General features: G+C 42.3%; 3 protein-coding genes across 7 annotated transcripts in view; 2 read left to right on the top strand and 1 right to left on the bottom strand.

Moving 5' to 3' along the window:
- Positions 1 to 882: 882 nt before the first annotated feature.
- On the bottom strand, positions 883 to 2,959 carry oxsm (3-oxoacyl-ACP synthase, mitochondrial; the record flags this gene model as incomplete). Its single annotated transcript, XM_080045909.1, has 2 exons — positions 1,774 to 2,959; positions 883 to 1,288 (listed from the first exon to the last, which is right to left on the bottom strand). The coding sequence occupies exons 1-2, from the start codon at positions 2,778 to 2,780 to the stop codon at positions 883 to 885; spliced, it is 1,413 nt and encodes a 470-aa protein (XP_079902035.1). The 5' UTR covers positions 2,781 to 2,959.
- Positions 2,960 to 3,284: 325 nt separating this feature from the next.
- On the top strand, positions 3,285 to 20,372 carry ngly1 (N-glycanase 1). Of its 2 annotated transcripts, none has more exons than XM_080044869.1 (12): positions 3,285 to 3,437; positions 7,855 to 7,969; positions 8,305 to 8,535; positions 9,101 to 9,263; positions 10,337 to 10,556; positions 12,731 to 12,852; positions 13,233 to 13,378; positions 15,403 to 15,513; positions 16,298 to 16,483; positions 16,991 to 17,176; positions 18,115 to 18,292; positions 19,609 to 20,372. In XM_080044869.1, exons 1-12 carry the CDS (start codon positions 3,337 to 3,339, stop codon positions 19,782 to 19,784), a joined length of 1,935 nt encoding a protein of 644 aa, XP_079900995.1. In that variant the 5' UTR covers positions 3,285 to 3,336; the 3' UTR covers positions 19,785 to 20,372. The 2 variants fall into 2 exon arrangements, with proteins under 2 accessions (XP_079900995.1, XP_079900996.1); XM_080044870.1 differs by having other exon boundaries at positions 18,115 to 18,261; positions 19,609 to 19,798.
- Positions 20,373 to 20,635: 263 nt separating this feature from the next.
- Positions 20,636 to 21,866, top strand: part of top2b (DNA topoisomerase II beta) — a 32,157-nt gene continuing 30,926 nt past the window's right edge. For 2 of the 4 annotated variants that reach the window (XM_080045608.1, XM_080045607.1), the window contains exons 1-2: positions 20,641 to 20,771; positions 21,043 to 21,139. In XM_080045608.1, coding sequence (XP_079901734.1) covers positions 20,710 to 20,771; positions 21,043 to 21,139 — 159 coding nt within the window. In that variant the 5' untranslated portion in view covers positions 20,641 to 20,709. Of the gene's footprint in view, positions 21,140 to 21,866 lie in introns of all 4 variants that reach the window. The other 2 variants (XM_080045609.1, XM_080045610.1) reach the window with 2 other exon arrangements.

Below are 21,866 nucleotides of genomic sequence, written 5' to 3'. Positions count from 1 at the left end.
CATGCTCATTTTCAGCATCTTTTGCCAAAGCAGTCTAACATAGACGGGTATAGTGACTGGATCTTGCATAAGCAAAGGTAGAAAGTGACAAGGTACGTTTACTTAAAGGAATACTTCACCCATACGGAACCGGCATTCCATCATTATAAAATCACTATTATAATATAATGAACGAGGTTTTCCCTCAGTCTTCCCTTGGCCCAGCTGTCCTTTTAATCCTAACCCTAGATTTTTACTAGTGTGATGTCACACATGGGAAAATGTAGGGTTAGACAGTGAGACCATAAAACACTCTTTCTGCGGTTTCTCAGGCTAGGAGGAACCGATTTCTAAAATGTTTGCACAGTTATACTACATAGGATCTCAGAGTTTAATACACCTTCATATTCCCACAGGTGAAGTAGGCCTTAAAGTACGGGACCTCACTACAATGTGGAGATACTGTCAGAATAGTCTGTGCATGAATCCTTGTCCTAAAGGGGACAGTGTGGTGACATATGAGCTCAGATTCACTCCAGATGTGGTTGAAGCTGTTAACTATTTAGGAATAAATCCGACAGGTGTAATTTGTTTGTAAACTTCATTGCCTCTTTGGCTCATTTACTCTTCTGTCACAAGCTCAAACTATGTCATGAAGTATGAACAGAGCAGAGCATCACACAAGCTAGATCCTCCACACATCACTATCAGATATATTATATTTGAACATTTTCATATAAAACAAACATCCAAAACAAAATATATTGAGTGCTTTTCTCTCAACTTTTATTGGAGTTTAGAGTCTGTCATTTAAACTTCTCAAAAACAGAAGTGCTGATTAGTTCTACTGAACAATATCCCTTTGATGAAACTAATACCCAAAGTAAAGAGCACACAGACAGCTCATTGGAGGCTGGAGAGACACAGTGAGGCGTTGGTGCCTCCGAATCCAAATGAGTTTGTGAGTGCGACGCGCCTGCCTTTAGCCTGCCATGGCTGTGCCGAACAGGGGACATAGTTGAGGTCAAACCCTGGCTCTGTGCGGTCCAGGTTGAGTGTGGGGGGCAGGACACTGTGGTAGCAGGCCAGAGAGGTGAAGGCTGCCTCGAGGGCCCCGGCTGCCCCCAGCAGATGGCCCGTAGCTCCCTTGGTGGAGGACACAGCCAGCCTCTCGTGGCTCTGCTGGAAGAGCCTCTGGATGGCAGCGTTTTCAGCCGCATCACCCAGAGGCGTAGACGTGGCGTGAGCGTTCACGTATGTCACGTCAGCCGGAGAGACGCCGGCATCTCTGAGGGCAGCAGACATGCATCTGGAGAGACAGTGAAGAGGGTTAAATCAAGCTCATTAAAGCTTGGTTGGCAGTAAGAGGGTTTAAGGAATAGAACTTATATTGAAATGCCTTTCTTTTGGGTTCATTTGTGTTGTCGTCATTTAAAAAAAAAAAAGGTTAGGTCCGGATCTGCTCTGATTGGCTGAATCTAATGCTGCGTTTCATACAACTCGGAGGTGGAGGATTTCCCAGTTGTAATTTTTTTACAACTCCTAATGACGTCATAAGGGGATATAATTCTGATTGGTGTTTTTGAACACAGGTTTTCAGAAAGGTGGAGGTGGAGAAAAAGAGAGGGTTGTTTTTTTGCTCATGTTCTAGACACACAAGGGATCCGTATTAGTGTTTAAAAACCATAACAAAGAGCATTTGGAAGAATAGGAAAGCAAAACATATTGGCTTTTCACATGCAAAAGAACAATATACAAACAAGTATCTGCTTGTGCCAAAAACTAAAGTTACACCTGAACGCTCCATCTCCGTCGGCGGTGGGTGTGGTGATGTGGCTGGCGTCCCCGGAGAGTCCGTAGCCCAGCACCTCAGCATAGATCCTGGCTCCTCTGTGCACTGCGTGGTCCAGCTCTTCAAGGAGGAGCACGGCCGCTCCTTCCCCCATCACAAAGCCCTCTCTGTCTGGGTGGAAGGGCCTGGACGCCTGGGTGGGCTTGTCGTTCCATTTGGTGGCGAGGGCCCTTGCCCTGGCGAATCCGGCCACAGCCAGAGGCCCCACGCAGGATTCTGTCCCCCCCGCCACCATAGCCACTGCATCCCCGTGGGCGATGAACCTGGCTGCGTCTCCTATGGCGTGTGCTCCTGTGGTGCAGGCGGTGGACACGGCGTGGTTGGGACCCTTCAGTTTGTGTTTGATGCTTATGTGGCCGGCTGCCATGTTGACCAGGATGCGAGGCACAAAGAAGGGGCTGACTTTGTTGTAGCCCTTTTCTCGGAAGGCGGTGGCGGTGTGAGCGATTTCCTCCAGCGACACCATGCCCATGCCGACTGCCACCCCAGTGTTGAGCTGCTCATCTGGGGTTTGGGGGCACCAGCCTGAGTCCTCCAGGGCCAGCTGAGCAGCTCCCAGGGCCATCACAGTGGCCTGGGACATGCTGTTGATCTCCCCACGAGAGGCAAACCTGCCCTGCTCAAACTGCCCCTGCTCACTGCCTCTTGGCACCAGTGCTGCCACTCTACAAGGAAGTGTCCTGTACTCCTCTGAGTCAAGAGCCACAATCCCACTGTGGCCTGTGATCAGCTGCTCCCATGGCAGAGAGGTCCCCGTGCCCAGAGGACACACCAACCCTATGCCTGTAACAACCACCCTCCTCCTCCTATGTGCCACACTGCTGCTGTGCTGTCTGGAGGCTGGCTTTGAACAAACACATGCGCTCTTTTGAAGAAGCACCCTTATTATGTCCCGTTGTCTCAGGTGGAGGTGGAGATGAGTCCAACAGCATAGTGATAAAGCAGACATGCTCTAAACTCTGTCCAGACCTCACAACTGCTAGCTTGTAGCTTATTTCCTCTTCACAAGAGGAATACAAATAACTAAATAAATAAAACTGTAGGTTAGACGTGCACCAGACGTAAATGAACTCAGTTTGGTAACTTACATAACCGAAAACTGCTTCAAACTGAGCTGTCAAAGGTGAAGTTGTGCATGCAATGAGTAGACGTACGAGTCAGACAGCTCAGCCTTGAATGTGCAAGTCCCTTTTAGTAGGTATAATTTTCGAACGCCAGATTCATAATAACAAGTACACAGTAATATACGTGTAATTACACCAATACAGCAACACATGCATCAGTCTTTTATGCATATTAGTATAATATAAGTAGTACTGCAATACAATGTGCCATGTATAATATGTTTAAGCTGCACACATTTATTCAGGCATCGATAGGTCAGGGTCAGCCACACGCAGGACCCCAAAAATTACATTAGCCAAACTAGCTAGCCTTAACTTAGCTTTCGTACTGTAAAGTGACAGGAGTTGTAGTTGTTGGTTCTGAAACAATATAATAACAATATGGCTGTGTCACCGGCCGTCACAACACTGTGTGAGAATCCAAATGAAGCCTTTCTGGACGCTGCAAAGTTGTTAATTACCTACGCCGACAACATTTTACGGTAAGGTTGTGAATTTACACGGGCGGTTTGGTGTGTTGAGTTGTGATGTGTTAGCTAGGCTCAGGTAGACATTTTCTGCATCGGCATTACAAATACATTCAACAGAAATATCCTATAGTATCCGCAGTTTAACCACCGACAGAGCTAACGTTATGGTTGTAGCTCCCATACACGCACACACAAAGCCCTGTTGGAGAATTCTGATTGTTTTGTTTAGTCCATGGTGTCTGCGCACGAACATAACATGAGCAGGAAGCAGGTCTAAAGTATTACAACTAATACATTTAAATCAACCTTTCTTAATTCTGCCTCAAATCCGCTTTGGAGTGAAGTAATCATATCAAGTTGGTGTCTGTAAATGCCCACCTTTTGAGCAAGGTGTCAGTAAAGCAAGACATTTGACCGCAACATATAATGTGTGTGTATCTGTGCATAATATGTATCATGTATAAACTTTCATCACTCAGTGGGTCTTTAAAGTTTTTTTGCTTGGCAATGTGTGGCCACCGTGACAGTGGAACAAATCTATATGGTCTAGATGCAGCCGCTGCCGCCTACCAGTGCAGCTCGGCCAACATGCCAAAAACGCCCATATCTGCCAAACACGCCCATATCGGCCAAAAACGCCTACAGCTTGTTGCTATGGTTGCTCTGCACTAAACTGTGTGACGTTCTTCCTGTTCCGTTCTGTTGGTTAATATCGCGCTAGCCAGCTAGCTAGATGCAGCCGCTGCCGCCTACCAGTGCAGCTCGGCCAACATGCCAAAAACGCCCATATCTGCCAAACACGCCCATATCGGCCAAAAACGCCTACAGCTTGTTGCTATGGTTGCTCTGCACTAAACTGTGTGACGTTCTTCCTGTTCCGTTCTGTTGGTTAATATCGCGCTAGCCAGCTAGCTGCTCTTGCTGCCGTCGATGTTGAGACCATTTCACCAGCAAAATGTTTAAAACAGGACATTACAGCACAGTTAAAAACAAGAGAATCAGCATCCGCAACATTAAACATGAATACTAAGTGCTCATAGTACAGGAGTTACGTCTCCAGCGAGAGTATGGATTACAACAGTCAGCTGGGACTGAAACAGACACCCCCCTGCTCTTCTATATCAGGTAAGTCAATACAAATGTTTTATTCGCCTACTTCGTTACCTAATATTATGTTTGTGTTATTCAAAGGATTTTGTTGGTTAGAAAATAGCTTAACGTTACAGACCAAATAGCTTCTTTATAAGTCTTATCTGAATGATAATTAGTATATGATAAAAATGATTAACATGTGTTTGTTTGTATATATTAAATTAGACTGGCATCTGGTCAGCATATGAGGTAACAGGTTAGGTGTTACTGTTAACATTATTTTGGTGGCAATGTATAATTTATTTGACTATGTTAATTAATGACTAACATGATTTTTATGTGATGTGTCTTTTGTGAATAGATTTGCAAGCTACGAACACCTGATGACATTTTGGAGCTTTGCATCAACAAAATGGTCTGGGTCTCCATAGCCAAATCAGCTGCCTAAAGAAATTAAGTTGTCACACCTGCACGTCCTTCAAGTTCAATGGTGCTTTGTTGGTAGTTACATACTTTATAATACATAAACAAGATGTCATTGTATTTGTGTAGACTTAAAGGCTAAACTAGCGACTCAGTCCCCTCAAATACATCAGTGTAATTAAGTGACTGTTTTTCTCTATTTTTAGGTGCACATGAACTTTGTACAACATTTTGTCAAAATCAATGAATATCTCTTCACAATATGCTACTTGTCCGTTCTGTCTGAGCGCTGAACAAAAATCTGATGTTGATACAGAGCCTACATGCTGTGTTTTCGCACATCATTCTTTTTAGTTTTAGTTTTATGTTTCTGTGTACCTTGTGTTAATGTGTATGCTTTACTGCACTGCTGTGTGTCGGCCATGACCCTCTTGAAAAATACCTTTCAGTCAGAAGAAATGGATTAAGGGCAGTTATATATGTTTGATTGCAATGAGCCTCATGAGAGACTCTGCTTCTGTTCCACATAGCGAGTCTCAGAGCTATACATCTGAACATATTTAGTGGGCTTTTTCAAAAAGCTCCAGCTCTTCCATACGTGCAGTAATCACAATTAAACAGTACTTGCTGGGTTGCCAAGGTGGTTGTCCGCAGGTTTGGGGGCTGCCTTTATTTAATATATTGTGTATTTTCTGATAACGAAGGTTTTTTTTGTCCCAGAGAGCCTGCAATTCATATCAAATCAAAGATGTCACTGACCAATGGGTCTGCCATATTCAGTGTCAAAAACTTCTTGTCTGATTTTGCTACACTTTGCATTTGATGATTTCCCACAAAGTGCAATGTTTCAACATATTTTTAAAACAAAACTCATTTTCATATCATTGTTGAGAAAATATATTCATAATTGTTTTGTCTGTAAATAAACTATTTGAATATTTTTGTCATTGAAGTCCATCATTTAAGAACCTGGGAAAGTGTCTGACTACACAACAACAAAAGCAGAACAGTTCATCAAAATAATATTTTTTTTTTAAGATACTTAGACACTTTACAAAAAAAGTGCATTATGCACATACAATCAGTATGGAAAAGCATGTGAGATGTAATATTAATAATACTTATATAAATATATAGCCTATATATAACATTATTATAATTTAATAATACTTCAGTCTCTTATAATATTATTAGCGACTGAAGGCTATTTACTTTTTATACAGTCACATAACTGTTAAATCTAAACTTTCACGAAGCATCTCAGTCCTGGGTAAAGCAAAGCATATATTGGATCACAAATCATTGCATATTCTTTACTGCCCAATGATCTTACCTTATTTAAATTACTGTGTGGAGGTCTGGGGGACCACTTACAAAAGCTCACTGCAACCACTAGTCACACTTCAAAAACGAGCCATAAGAATAATCAATAAAGCTGGATATTATGATCACACCAACCTCCTCTTTTTTCCCGCATCATAAAGTTCAAGGACCTGGTTGAATATCAAGTTACACAAATCATGTTCAAAGCTAGAAACAAACTGCTACCAGGTAACATTCAAAAACTTTTTTTTGACAGAGAGGGGGGTTACAATTTGAGGGAACAGTTAAACTTTAAGACACTGGCTGCACGCATGACTTTAAAATGTCATTGCATCTCAATTGGTGGTGTGAAACTGTGGAATGGTATGAGCACGGAGCTAAAGCAATGTCCAAACATGATTCAGTTCAAAAAAAAATTCAAAGCAATGATTTTTAACAGGGATAAGGGAGAGATTTAAGACGGAAAGTATGTATGTGTGGATATGGATATGTGAGTTGTACAAATATGGAGATATGGACATATGAATTGTGCTGATGCATATGGTGGATGGATGTATTTTTGTATGGATGTATAGTGGATATTTCATTTCATTTTTCGTTTGATTTTTGTTTATCCTCAGGAGACCAATTGAGGGGTGGCCCTCATTTGCAATGGTGTCGAGTATATATGGATATATGGATTGTATAAATATAAAAATAATAATAATAATAATAATAATAATATAAAAGATTATTATAAAGTTATTGAGCTGTGGAAAAGGGGTTGGATCAAATAAGTTTATACTTCTTCCTACTCCTTTTCAGGCATATCAATTCAATATGTTATTTGTTTATTTTTTGTTTTTTTTTGTTTATTTTTATTTGTGAAATCATTTGAACATATTTTTTATTGTATTTTCATGCTTTTAATTTGTCTTTTTTTGATATGTCTGAAATAAAATTGAATCAAACAATTGCATAGAAAACCGACGTGATAATGTTAAGTCTAGCAGTAATCATACATGCTCACAGTTTCAATAAGCACTACTCATAAAAGAGGGGTACTACAACTGCTAATAGGGATGCTAAAGGAACACTAGAGCAGAGAGGTGTGTATCTCCTGCTCTGTCCGCAGCTGCGAGGGACTGCTGCGCGAGGACTCTGCCGCCTGTCAGTGCTCTAGGAAGGGGGACAGGCAGGGGAGGCACCCGCTGATCGTTGATTAGAGTAAAGAGCGATACTTGAGCGAAAAAGTCACCAATAACACCAGAAAAAGTAGCTAGATTTGTCTCTGGTCGCTTTTTTGAAGAAAACGTCGCCAGAGGTGTCTGAAAAGTCGGTAAATATAGCGACAACATCGCTAAGTAAGCAACAATGGGACTGAGCTGCGGGCTTGAATTAGTTCTGTAGCGTTACGCATGCGCACGAGCTGTAGGCGTTTTTGGCCGATATGGGCGTTTTTGGCAGATATGGGCGTGTTTGGCATGTTTGGCCGAGCTGCACTGGTAGGCGGAAGCGGCTGCATCTAGACCCTTCTCGAACAAATGGTAGTTATCTTAAAAAGCCCCGAGAACACCTCCACTTCACTTCCTCACATGATGTCACTTCCCAGGTGTCCCAGTGAGGAAAAGTACCGATCCATCCGCATAGGCAACCCAACCTTCTCCACCAAGCTGCTGCCAGTCACAGGGGCTGTGGAATGCCTCTTTGAGATGGGATTCCAGGAGGTAAGAAAAAAAAAGTGGTGTGCGTTTTTGGGTCGTTGTCATGCTGAAATGTCCACTGGTGCCCAAGGCCAAGTGTCTCTGCCAACTGCCTGATGTTGTTGTTAAAAAATCTTGATGTATTGCTCTTTTTTTCCTGGTGCCGTTTACTGTGATTAGGTTCCCTGGTCCATTGACTGAAAAACAACCCCCAAAGCATTAGCATTAGTGGTTAATAACTTAAAAAGCAAGTACTCCTATTGTGCCACCTGCTTTATTGACTGTAGTCTATTTGTTCACTGGTCATCAAGGCTAACTGAGTGAATAATATTATTACCTCTGTCTTGCACACGTCACAGGCTGAGACTCACTTGGTGTTCCCTAAGACTGCATCCATAGAACAGATGAGGTGGATCAGGGACTCCATAGCCGCGGAGAGGGATCGTAGGCTGGGTGGAGGACAGCCGCTCCAGCCCCGTGCTCCATCTGCTGCTGCCTCAACCTCAGCCCCTCAGAGCTCTGCTTCTCCTGCTGCTACCTCCACCTCCAGTCAGCCAGTGACATCCCCTCAACCACAGCCATCGTCCTTGGTAAAGATCTGCTCACACCTGGGTTAGAGGTGGAATCAAGCAATTCTGGTGAACGCTTGTTGAAAAAAAAAAAACACTTTTCGACAAAATCAGTGATTTTCTCCTCGGAACCTCTGTGTGTGTGTGTGTGTGTGTGTGTGTGTGTGTGTGTGTGTGTGTGTGTGTGTGTGTGTGTGTGTGTGTGTGTGTGTGTGTGTGTGTGTGTGTGTGTGTGTGTGTGTGTGTGTGTGTGTGTGTGTGTGTGTGTGTGTGTGTGTGTGTGTGTGTGTGTGTGTGTGTTGAGTGAAACTATAAAGGGGAGATGATTTGGGATTATCACGGGTTGGTCAGTGTACACAGTGATATTAAAGATGAATTTAGACTATAGATTTAGAATCTTGCTTGTAAATCTTTGCCATGTATTTGGAAATTAATAATTCCAATTGCCGTTAAGGCCGGGGTATTAATTTAGTGTCGATTGCGATTGTGGCTTCCATCGATCGGTGACGTGTGCTCGATGGTGGCTATGTCGATTTATTTATCTTCTTTTGATAATCTGGGTGTGTTTGGTTGTCTTTCTTGTCAGGAGAACAGTATGAGCTTCATTGTGACTCTCCAGTCAAACTTCCAACACGTGATGCTGTATGAGAGCACCGAGCTGCAGCAGAAAGCCCGGAGCCTCATCCCCCACCAGCAGCACTCCTCTGCTGCTCAACTCAAGCTGAAGCAGGCCAGAGACGCTGACCCAGGTGGGCCACGTCCCCAATCACTTCCACACTGAGGCTGTGTTCGGAAAGCCATACTAACGTCCTACTCATACTCCTTTTGACTTCAATTTGAGTATGTGACGGTTGGGTATGCGAGTTTGGGTATGCAAGAAATTCCCGGATGAGTACTAACTTCCGGGAAGATTTTGGCTATGGATCGATTGGATACTTTTCCTACTCACAATGCATCGCGTCTTTTCAAACGACAAGGAAGTTTTTTTTTTAAATCCTTTATTTACAAATCTGCATTTCCTGCACAACACAGGACTGTATTTAAAAATCTAGTTCTATATCTAACCTGTGGAGGGCGGCAATACGCTAAACAGCGTCTAAACGGCCGGAATCTTATAAGAAGAAGAAGAAATTCTTTATTGATTGAGTATACTTCAGTGTGAATGTTTCGATGCACCTCGCATACACAATCGATCTGAGGTGACCGTATGTAGTATATAGATGTTGAGTATGTAGGATGTAGGAAGTTAGTATGGCTTTCCGAACACAGCCACATATTCCTTTTAAAGGTATAGTGCATATAATTTATTGATTTTTTTTTTTACAATAGTGGAATACAATATCCAAAAGTATGTTTAATTAGTGTATAATTGGTTTGAAATAAAAGTGTATCTCCTTTTGAATGAATATCTACATAGGAGCAGGTCACCCCAAACGGAGGCCACCATTTTGCACTGCCATGTTTCTACATTAGCACAGAATGGACAAACTTAAACAGCCATATTTGTTTTGATATATAGTGGGCGTCCAGGCGAAATGCACCTGTTGTAAGACGAAGAAGAAGGACTATAGAATAAATAACTATCTTAAATAACATAAAATGACATCTTCCCTTCATCATTTACTTTTGTGGAAAAACGTGAGGTAGTGGTGGATGATGCCATCTTTAGTAAGTAGCTTCTTGTCCTCAAAGGCCACTGTACATTCTCTAATTATTCCAAAGGGAGTGGTTACCGATGCCACAACATGTTAAGCTATTACACACTGCACCTTTTTAAACAGGGATTCAGAGGGGACCAACTGACCTTCCTCCCTCTTTGTAGAATGTAAACTTGGGCTGGAAGACTTTGTGGTGCTGGAGCTGCTGCGTTGGTTCAAACAGGACTTCTTCTCCTGGGTGGACTGTCTGTCCTGCAGCCGCTGTGGAGGTCCCACCCAGAACAGCGGCTCCCTCAACCCCACAGCAGAGGACCTGCGCTGGGGAGCACAGCGAGTTGAGAACCACTACTGCCATAGCTGCCAGCTCTCCACCAGATTCCCCAGGTCTGTGTTGGTCTGACATTTTGCCCGTTTCTTACTGCAATGAAGGGAGTTTAGGAGAAGTTTTTAAAGTAAACGTAAAAACCTGGACTTGAGCCTAGTTCACATTACAAGACTTTTTCCACCTGTAGACAGGTTTTAGACATCACCAACAAAAGTCCTAGCCTGGCTCCGCCCGCCTACTTCAGGCCAAATTTAATTTTCCCTACAGTAGTCAGTCTGGGTGTGCAGTGCATTTCTCAGTTTTCTCCGGCTAATCTACAGCCGTCCAATCAGCGAACAGAACGAGTGGCTGAGAACGATGACGTCGAAGTCACGCTCCAGTTTCAGTTGAATGCTGCGTTCCTTTATACTCGGAAGAAGGAGATTTCCGACTTGGTAGTTCCGAGTTCCGACCTGTCTGTGTTCCAGTGCATCTGCTCGCAAAAGTATGGACGCCTACAACCTTTCTCGTCCAAATAACTAAAAGTTAGACTCTAGCAAGTTACTGTTGCCAGGTACCGGTAGATTCATAGACTACAATATGTAGTGAAGTCGGAAATTTCCGAGTTCCCTGTCCAACTCGAACGCACCGTCAGAAGCCGGCTCATGACACACGTGACGACCAAACGTTATGCGATTGGTTGGCTAATCCAGAGTGGCACTGGGCAGATCCAATAGTTTTAAACTTCAACTGACACCCGCCTCCAAGTGAGTGAACGTTTGCCAATTACAGCATGTTCCAGACCTTCTGTACAAATGAAATGAAGTACAATGGTCTGGTTGGACCAGGCTACAAAAGTCCCAGACCAGAGGCAAATCTACACACGCTCCAGTGAGTTTTGATGGCTTTATGTGAATGGTTCAAAGACTTAAGCATGACCAAGGCACTTTGCCAACGCATCACATACAGCAGACAGATATCTTATTATCTGGCCCCTGTCTGAGTCCAAATCACGTAGTATGAAAAGGGTTGTGATTGGCAACGAGAGCAGTCAATAAGAGCGCAGGATACGGGATGGGGGGTGGGGTGGGGACACCTGTGGACACAATAACACACAATAATAATTTTTATAATAATAATTTGTCATATACACAAACGTTTCAGTATTTGTAACAAAAACAAAAAAAACATTTTAATTATTTCTTAAACTCCAACTCTCTGCAGAACAGCCAATCCTTTCTACCTACAACTCCCCATTCATTCTTTTCTACAAACCCTTTTATTTTTCTTCCTTGTTTTTTTCGCTGCAATTCAGGGCACTAACGACTTGTTTCTTGTGGACAGAAAAAAACAACAGCATTCATGTCCGGCGCTTTAGTATCTTGTGATTTCACATGTCACATGTCGCGTGTCGTTTTGATGACTAACCCTGCGTTCCGAATTGCATACTCTTTCTTTTTTCTATTCTACAAACTACGTCCGACGATAAAAATAATCTAGTTAGGATGCAGTAGGCATACTATTGGGACATACTAATTTACTATATTTACTAATTTATTTCATCATAACATTGCGCCTTGATCTTTTTATATCTGTCGCATCCCTGTTTGTTTTCATATGGAGGCTCCGTCACTTCAGGTTCGCACTGGATTATGGGTCAGAATCGCCCAAATAGGACACTAACAATCTTGGCCGGGTGTAGTAGACATCCGGGTCTTTCTAACCATCCTAAATCTGGCCACAAGAATTGGGACATCCTAAATCTTTTTTTCTAACATACTAAATAGTAGAAAGTATGTGATTCGGAACGCAGGGCTAATGCAGTTTGCAGACGTGTCTGGGATGCTTCCTGGTTAAGGATCTTGTAATGTGTGACCCCCTGTCACTGTTCAGTCATGAAGTGTTTAAACCACAGTGACGCAAGACGCACCATTACAAGGCAGAAAGTTGTGTAGTGTGAACTGTACAGCTCTCCTGCGACGTTGAAAGTAGTTTAGGGTGTGCCTGGCTTTAGTGCAAAACAGTAAGCAGTGATATATACTTCCTTTTTCACTGTCCCTTTCATTGTCTTATTCACTAACTTTTTAGTTTAGCTGATATTCATAGTTATTACATTTTAAAATGGTAAGAAGTAAACCAATTTCATGTGTCGTAAAGAGCATGAATGAACATGACCACAAAAAACACATGGATAAGAATTGTCTTTATTGATGTACTGTACATTTTGTGTTTTTCTCTGTATTGTCGTTCACAGGTACAACAACCCTGAGAAGTTACTTGAGAGCAGGAGGGGGCGCTGTGGGGAGTGGGCCAACTGTTTCACACTGTGCTGCAGAGCCCTAGGTCTAGAGGCCAGATATGTCTGGGACAGCACAGGTAGACACATGACCTATAACCGCATCTCACACCCTGTCTTCCAAATCACTTTTTATTTTTACTACACTACATACTAAAGTACAGAAGAGTTTTAGAGCCACAGGAGAGAGAGAAAAAAATCAGATAAGGAAGATTTTTTTTTCATGATGTTGAGAAATGTGAAGAATAAAGACGAATACTCCAAAATGCTATTGGAGTTAGTGGGGCATTTATGTATTTTCAGCATACTACAATTGACATGTATGTATTGTGACATCCTTAATCTTTTTTCTACCATACTAAATAGTAGGTAGTATAAGTATTTGGAATGCAGCCTATGTCTTATTCAGAAATCAAGTGACTGAAAGGCTGAGTTGTGTTTTTCCTCTGTGTTGTGTCAGACCATGTGTGGACAGAGATGTACTCTGTCTCTCAGCGCCGGTGGCTGCACTGTGACTCCTGTGAGAACGCCTGTGATAAGCCTCTACTGTATGAGGTGGGCTGGGGGAAGAAACTGGCCTACGTTCTGGCTTTCTCTAAGGACCAGGTCAGACCAATGGCTCTATACACACACACTGCTAAAACAGTAAACGGTTAAATGAACACCGACAGGAACAGTGCATTACCCTGAAGGATGCATACTATTACAATCTATATTTTACTTTCTGTCAACAAAAAATCATTCATAGATCAAAACCAACAATGAGTCCTTCCCTGTCCATTTCACTGAGTCCCTAACCCGTCATACTGAAGATTTAAATCTTAAAAACAGCCTACAAATGGATAGTTTCATATAGCACACATGGAAGTGTTGGGACAACAATAGAGCCCTATGGCATAGGTGAATAAGTTATGTCTAGCTTTGGGTCCTCAGACCCCTTTTGTGTTCTTTTCATTCCTTTCATTTGATGATAATAAGAAATATCACCAGACTTATCATTTAAGGAGCTTTAGTGGGAAAACACAATGTTCTACATGTCAGTATTGTATACTTGTAAACTAAACCAGATGTAAAAAAGTGTATTTTTTACACCCATCCGATCAGTGGAGATCTCCTCATCATCCCCTACCTGTCCCTACTGTGTGTGCACTGAAAATTAAATATCGTGTTAATACACAGCATAGGCTCTGTAAACAAAGGGTGTTTAAACCAAGGGTGTTTAAACAAAGGGGGCCCACCGTAGCTAGCAACATGCACGTTTACAGATCTTAGGCTGTGTATTAACACTGGATATTTCTTTCAACGCACACAGTACGGACAGATAGCGGATGTATAGGGATAGTCACTGATTTTGACAACAAACATTCTCCAGAATCTAGGGCCGTGTCTGAACTGCCATACTAACGTCCTACTCATACTCATTTTGACTTCAATTTGAGTATGTGACGGTTGGGTATGCGAGTTTGGGTATGTGAGAAATTCCCGGATGAGTACTAACTTCCGGGAAGATTTTGGGTATGAATCGATCGTATACTTTTCCTACTCAACCGCCCCACAATGCACTGGGTCAATTCTACCCGCCCAGGAAAATGAAATATTTTCGAGCAAGTTGCTAGGCAACAACATTGTTTGGGGTTCCGCGATCTGACAACTGTACGTGCAGTCATTCATACACTCTTACAATAGATAAGAGATGAAGATAAATACCTAACAACATTAGAGTCACTAAGTGAAATGAGTGTTGTGAGTCTGATAGTGGAAAGAGATCAGAACAGATCGCTGTCCCACACACCGCGGCTCGTCCAGCTCAACTCACAGACAGCTAAGTGCTGATGAGCCGGACAGAGAGCGTCGGAGGGATCCTCCGCCTCAAAACATCATTATTATAAAACAAGAGGTCTAAAACACAGATGATGAACACAGGACTGTAAAAATCTAGTTCAATATCTAACCTGTAGAGGGCGGTTATAAGCTTAACAGTGTCTAAACTGCCTGAATCTTATAAGAAGAAGAAGAAATTCTTCATTGCTTGAGTATACTTCACCTGAGAACGTTTTAGACGCAGCTCGCATACACAATCGATCTTTGAGTAGAGAGTATGCAGTATATAGATGGTGAGTATGTAGGATGTAGGACGCTAGTATGGCAGTTCAGACACGGCCAATGACTCCACTTTTTAAAAATGGCTCCTGACACCTCCTGATTGGCAGGCTTCCAGGAGCTGATTGCTAATTACAAACACCCATGCTGGCTGATCTCCTCGGCTATATAAGCTGTAGGAATCAACCACTTAAGCCTCCCTTCCTTGATGTATGGTTTGCTTTGGTTTGGTTTGGTTTAGTTTAGTTTAGTTTAGTTAAGTTAAGTTTAGTTAAGTTAATTTAGTGCTGCTGCTTTGCACAAACATTACACTCTTCACTCACACAGACACCGCACCCATTACTGATTACTGACATTCGTGCACCATTTAGCAGATTACTTTAAACTTGGCTGAAATAAATTATTTGGTTAAACTAATTCTCTTGTGTGGTTTCCTCATTGTCCTTCCCTTGAGCCGGGATGTGACACTTGTAAACAAACATGTTTAGAAAGAGTCCTTGAATCCTAATGTATGTGTATGTGTGATGCAGGTCGTTGATGTGACCTGGAGGTATTCCTGCAAACATCCAGAGGTTTTGTCAAGAAGGACCAGGGTTCAGGAGGCCTGGCTGCTGCACACTGTCAATGGGCTCAATGCCTCGGTAAGTCACAAGCCTTTTAAATACATACCCTATGTTCCAAATACTTTCCAATTCCATACTTACTTTACTAAACTACATACTAAAGTACAGAAGAGTAGAAGGACCATGGGAGAGAAAACAAATCGGATAAGGAAGATTTTTTTCTTCGTTTTGTTAAGAAATGTCAAGAATAAAGATGAATACTCCAAAATACTATTGGAGTTAGTGGGGCATTTGTGTATTTTCAGCATACTAAGGGTGTATTCACACATGCCGTGTTTAGTTCGGTTGAAACAAACTCAGATGCACTTCCGCCTTCGGTGCGCATCTTTCAGGCAGGTGTGAATACAGCAATCGCACACAGGAGCGGACCAAACGAGCGCTCCGAGACCCAGCTGAAGAGGTGGTCTCGGTGCGCTTCCATACACACTCTGCTGCAGTTCGTTTGTGGTGTGAATTTGTCCGGACTCGATCCGACCCAAATGCACTGTGCCTTTTCTTTCTTTTCTTTTTTAATAAATTGCCGTCAGCTTCACATTATGGGAAAGTGTTGTTGCCGTGTGAAAGTGGACTACACCAAACAAAAAAAATCGAAACTCTATTTGGTCTGGAACAAAGCAAGTGAACTAGCGGACTTTCCCAGTGTGAATACACCCTAAGATTGATGTGCCTGTATTGGGACATCCTAAATCTTTTTCTGGCATACTACATAGTATGGGAGTATGGGTATTGGAACGCAGGGATAGTCACTAGTTACTGCTGTTGCACTGATGTTAACCACCTTCAATCTGCTGTGACACTGCAGAGACAGCAGTCCCTGAGTCCAGAGAGGAAGAAGGAGCTGACAGAGAGGCTGCTGGTGGAGCTGGTGGAGTTCATCTCCCCAAAGAAACCCAAAGCAGGAGAGCTGGGCGGACGCAACTCTGGCTCCATGGCCTGGAGGGTAGCCAGGGGGGAGGACGGAGGGGCGGCGGCAGGGACCTCCACACAGGTACAGGGTAGTGCAATTAAACTGGGCTCATGCCACTCTGCAAATATGATTCTATTGGTTTAAGGTGACACACTGCACTCATAAAAACCCTTTTTTGTTTACTTGCTTCCATGACATGTCTTCTTTCATACTAGTATATAGTATATATATTATAATTTCTTAAAAACAGAAAATGCATTTTAAATACCTGTACATAGTATTTTTGATTTATCAAAATGAAAAAAAATATGTATTAAATCTGGTTTGTAAAAACTTTGGACACTAATATGTTGTAATAATGAAATAAGGATTTAACTTTTTTGGCTTTATCCAACATCTAGATTTTATTATTTTTTAATGGATGCAAATGTACTCATAATAAGTTAGATATTGCCAAATGTACATCTTTATTCAATCATTTCTTGAAAATGTAATTCAAAAAAAGAACTGTTTTAATGTCATTAATCAACTGACATCAAGTTTCATGATGATGACATGTTAAAGTTGTAGTGTGTTTGTTTTTGTCAGACTGCAGGTTTTGTGTTTACCCCTACGGAGAAAGAGAAGGAGGACCGGTTACTGCATGTGCGCTACAGTGCCACCAAAGACCACTACTGTCGAGTGTCCAACAACAGTGAGCTCCTTCAGACCTGGGATCAGTGTGTGTGGGAGAAGAAGTCGGTCTTCAGGAAGGTGGAGAATGACTGGCTGATGGTACGTTTCAGTTGTGTTTGAGTAACAGACCTATACTGTTCAGTTTGAACGTCCACTTGTGAATTCTGTGGCTCAGGATAGGAAAAGTGTTCTTTATGTTGTGAGGAAACGTAAAGGATTTCAAAGCAGTGGGGACTTATCATTGAAACACTCAATCAAAAGTCAAAGTACTGTGTAACAAAGTCTTCGTCGTACATCTTATTATAATAGAATTATCTAATCTAAAAGTTTTTTTAGAACCCAAAATGAAAAACATGCTTCAGAATTATTCGAAAGCAGTTGAAAAGCAATCATTACTAGACACAGCCCCTTTTTCACAGCCCTTAAGAGCCGGGAAAAACAAGTTTACTGCCTCGGAGTTAGTTAAACACAACGCTCTCTTGTCTTAATGTGTCTAGATGTAATTGCGGGACAGGTGCTTTATGGTTAAAACTTCAGGAGCATTTAGTCTTAACACTGTTATAGAAGATTAGCAAGCTCTTAATATAAATGCCATTATAACTTGTATTACTGTTTATTATTAAGATTGTGCACGTTAAGATAACAGCCCTGTCATCAGACACACGTACCGGACCCATTGACACACATCAATCTCTCCATGACGCCATCACAGTCGGTTCTTAACTGAGCAGAGAGAGTTATTTTAAGTGTGTCTTTATAAAGTTTCTTGTTGAACTTCAGTGCTGAAGTTTTTGCTTATCTCTGGAGCCCCGAGTCCTGCTCTGTTTTGGGTTCAGCCAGTGAAGTGCATTTTAACACGACGAGAGGAGGAAAAAAGTCATCAAATACAGTTGCTGTACCATGCCACAGCGTTCAAGAAAACCTTTTTTCTCTTAACTTTTGCGTCACACACTCCCCTCTTTTTCATTCCCGGAAGTGGAACACTGTAAACTCACTCATTTAAATGAATTGAACCAGGCCCTCTTTTATCTCTTTAGGTGTACATAGCCCGGACAGAAGGTTCCGCTGTTGGAAGAATCAGTTGGAAGTTTGACTTTGCTCCAGCGGGAATGAAGATAAAGTCCGTCTCCATCATGGCCAGTAGCGAGACCTTCAACTCTGGGAAGGTCCGCTGGTACCTTCAGGTGGGCCAGATTACCACAGAGTTCCCTGGAGGTATACCTACTGTATATGATATATATTCCTGTGATACAGGGCTGGACTGGCCATCTGGCATACCGGGCAAATGCCCGAGGGGCCGGCAGCCTTTTGGGCCGGTGAGGTTAAAAAAAAAAAAAAAAAAAAAAAAAAAATTAAAATCTTTTTTTTTTTTTTTTTGGACCCTCGGCTGTGTGACTCGGCCCGGCCCGGCCAAGTCACACAGCCGAGGGCCGAGGTCCCTTCCCTCTCGGGAGTGCCATGGACATATAAATGTGCGTGCAGGCTGTCAACTTCACCTGAAAGTTACCAGGCCATTACTCATTATGATTGGTTCTAGGCTAGGCCTGGCCCAATCACACACACAGCAGAGGGCTGCCCATTCAGAGGCTGCATTGAGTTGTATTATCACGCATTCAACTTGTACTCAGTAATTATGAGCATCTGACGATGGTCAGTTTTACATTCAGGGCCGTCGGACTGCGGACAGGCTTGGGGGGGCCCAAGGCAGAGGGGGGCTGCACCCAAGAAAAAATAAATTATTTTTTTGATTTATATTAATTTTACTGGCTCAATATAGGCCCCTGATCTTTGAAGGCCCCGACATTTTTTATTTAGGGGCTATGAAGATCAGGGGCCTATATTGGGCCATTAAAAAATACAAACGAAGGGAAAAAATTCCCGAAGCTGACTGGATTTTTTAAACTTTCTTCTTTCTGCTTTTTGGTCATTCTGTGTCTTTGAATCATTCCAGAAAATAGTACTAAATAGCTTACATAGGAAACAGTTGATTTAGCCTTTGTTTTCTCCTCAAAGTGCACCAGATTGATGAATTTTACTTTAACATTTAAAAAAAAATCTTCCGGGGGAGCATTCCCCCGGACCCCCCTAGAAGGTCCAGGGTCCACGACACAGTCTCCCAAATTCCTGTGAGAAACACTGTGTGTGTGTATGTTTATTAAGAGTCATTAGACCAGGGGTTGTGTTCAAGTACGCGTAATAATCTGGTCATTCATCAATAGAAACATTGTGTTGTTATCTGGCTCAGAGAGGGACCAGTCACTCATACGTTTTGGACTATAGACAAACAAAGCTTTTACATGTTTGTATTGTAAGACCGCCTCTCAGAGAGCCCATCAGGACTTTCTGTATAGGGGCCCAGAATTTGGTGCAACACCCCTTCCTCCGCATATCGTATAAACGGTGGGCTGCCATGGCCAAAAATGCCAGGGCCGATTTTTTGTCCCAGTCCAGCCCTGCTGTGATATACTCCAGAGATGATTGTGTGACCCCCATCCATCCTAATTATTTTTCCTCCATTTTGAACCCTTCAGATGGGGAGATGCAGTCCCTCCACAATCTGTCCGGCTCCTCACAGTTCCTGGTTGTAGCAGATCTCAGTGGTGGAGATGGGGAGTCGTCATGGCAACACTCTCAGCTCTTCAGACGAAGCTTGAAGGAGACGGAGGACTCTTCATTTGAAATCCTCGTCCACTTAGAAGAAGCTTAACATTTGTTTGACATCCCCCCCTCCCCCCTCCCCCTAGGTTTCCCATTGACTGATTTGACAACTAGATTTGTCTGATGCAGAGATAAGTGCAATATTAAAATGTGTGTCGTTCCTCCAGGATGGTTAAATATGCATGGTCTAATGATATGTGAATGAAGACATGGATTGTGTACCTATCACAGAGGACATGTCTCAGTCTAACATTGAGTTTAATTAAATTGTTTCTTGAGGGCCAAAATATCTTCTAGACAACGGGTCTAGCAATATAGGCCTACCTGTACATTTTAACCCTAAAGCCATAGTTTTTGTAACATCTGCCTCCACTGTGAATGTGTATGTATTTTGTGGTGCAATGAGATATCCATATTACAGCCTATCAGGGTTAACTATCCTTGTACATTGAGGGTTGTTTCAGTTAGCCTGCTTGTAATAAACTAATTACTGGTGAGTGTGTCTTTTGACTTGCATTGCCCACTTTCATCCATGTGCATAATTAATTATAAACTTACAAATGTAATGTGTGTGTTGGTGTGACGAAAAGGATTGAATGCTGGAACATGGTGGTACAATAAAGATATTTTTTTACAGTATGGTTGTCGAGTCTCGTATGAAGCCATGGTAAAGTAGGCTATTCATTTAAATCTTTTTTTATATGTCCCATGATTTCAATACACTGTCCGCTGTTTCAATGATGAAGCTCTATATGGTTTTTGCCGCCATCTTGCGTTCAGATAACAACATGGGTCACTCAATGTTGACTTTTCCTATTGGTCGAAGTACCGGTGCCTTTGAAACGCAGCCACCTGATTGGTCGGCCCATCCATGAGACGCTTCGCCGTCTATCTTGCGGATGGAAGGGGCCGGACAGCGGGTGCTGCTGTTAGCTGATATTATTTTCATTTCTAAATGAAAAGTATTTAATTATATGGTTTTCGGAGCATTTCTGTTAAACTCCTATTTTAATCTGTTGCGTTTTCACATGGAATTGTAAGCGTATTTAATTTGTGCATTTTGTACAGTATTTATGTTGCGGCAAGTAGCCCGGTTAGGTTAGCATCTTTGTTGGAAGTTTAGGCCTACTGTGCCACCGCTTGTCGATTTTAACAATAGCCGCGATACACTCCCCTCTTGACTGTTTTGACACATTTAAAGGATCGTCTTCAAAGCAAACAGAGAAACAACATGGAAGTTAAACAGGTCTGTGTGCCTTTCAGCTACTGAGACATTTTGTTATGCACACGGACTTTTAATTTCACAGGAGCCGAAGACATTTTGCGAGCTGCATCAGAAAAGAATTAGGATCACAAAGGAAGATGTCCAACGGAGCAGCAGGAAGCGGGGCGCTTGCTTGGATGGTAAGTTAGTTTATCATACAACTACTAAGTGCATAGTGTTATAATCCTGATACAACCTCAGTAGCATCCAAACCTGCATGTTCTCCGTAGCGAAATAACCCGGGTAGCTAAATAAGGCTTCAGTTAGCATTTAAATGTCCTAGCAAGTCCATGTTCTCGTGTAGTAGGGGTACGCTAGTTAAAGGGCAGCCAGCTGACCTGGTAACAAAGGCTAAAGCCCTGATGCACAAGGATAATAACAACGCAATAGCACACACATAATCCTCAAAATATTGACAAAAATAAAACTAAGAAACTTATATAGCTCTCCAAAGTTTAGTAGTTAATTAGTAATTAAAATATAGGCTTCAATAGAACCGTATTTACTGCCCAACTCCCATCAGTCATTAGTTGCATCGTTAACTGGCATTGAAGGCAATGAATGGAATACGGTTTGTTTTCTTAACTAAAAGCAATGGTTTGAACGTATCGCTGGTGTTAAAGTGTGCTTAGGAGATGTTTAACTGTCACCAATTAGCAGGAACTTTTGATGGCGTAGCGGTTTACGAGTAGCCACCTCCACCCCTCTTATCAGCACCTACATGCACATCAATAACATGGATTGTGCTTTGATAAGCAGGAGTTTATCGGTATTTAAACAAGTTAGCTTCATTAATACAGTAAACTCAGATCGCCCCCATTGGTGTGATGCTGATATCAAAGGTTCATTATAGTGCAGTAGTAGCTT

Source organism: Ammodytes marinus (assembly GCF_949987685.1).
Source record: "Ammodytes marinus genome assembly, chromosome: 17".
NCBI lineage: Eukaryota > Metazoa > Chordata > Actinopteri > Uranoscopiformes > Ammodytidae > Ammodytes > Ammodytes marinus.
This window is presented reverse-complemented; position numbering and strand designations above follow the sequence as displayed.

What these genes read in the sequence shown, in the direction of transcription:
- ngly1 (XM_080044869.1), top strand. Translation starts at nt 3,337, where the DNA reads ATGGCTGTGTCACCGGCCGTCACAACACTGTGTGAGAATCCAAATGAA. An exon ending in TTGAGATGGGATTCCAGGAG is followed by an intron (nt 7,970 to 8,304) that starts GTAAGAAAAAAA and finishes CACACGTCACAG; the next exon opens with GCTGAGACTCACTTGGTGTT. An exon ending in TGGCTTTCTCTAAGGACCAG is followed by an intron (nt 13,379 to 15,402) that starts GTCAGACCAATG and finishes TGTGTGATGCAG; the next exon opens with GTCGTTGATGTGACCTGGAG.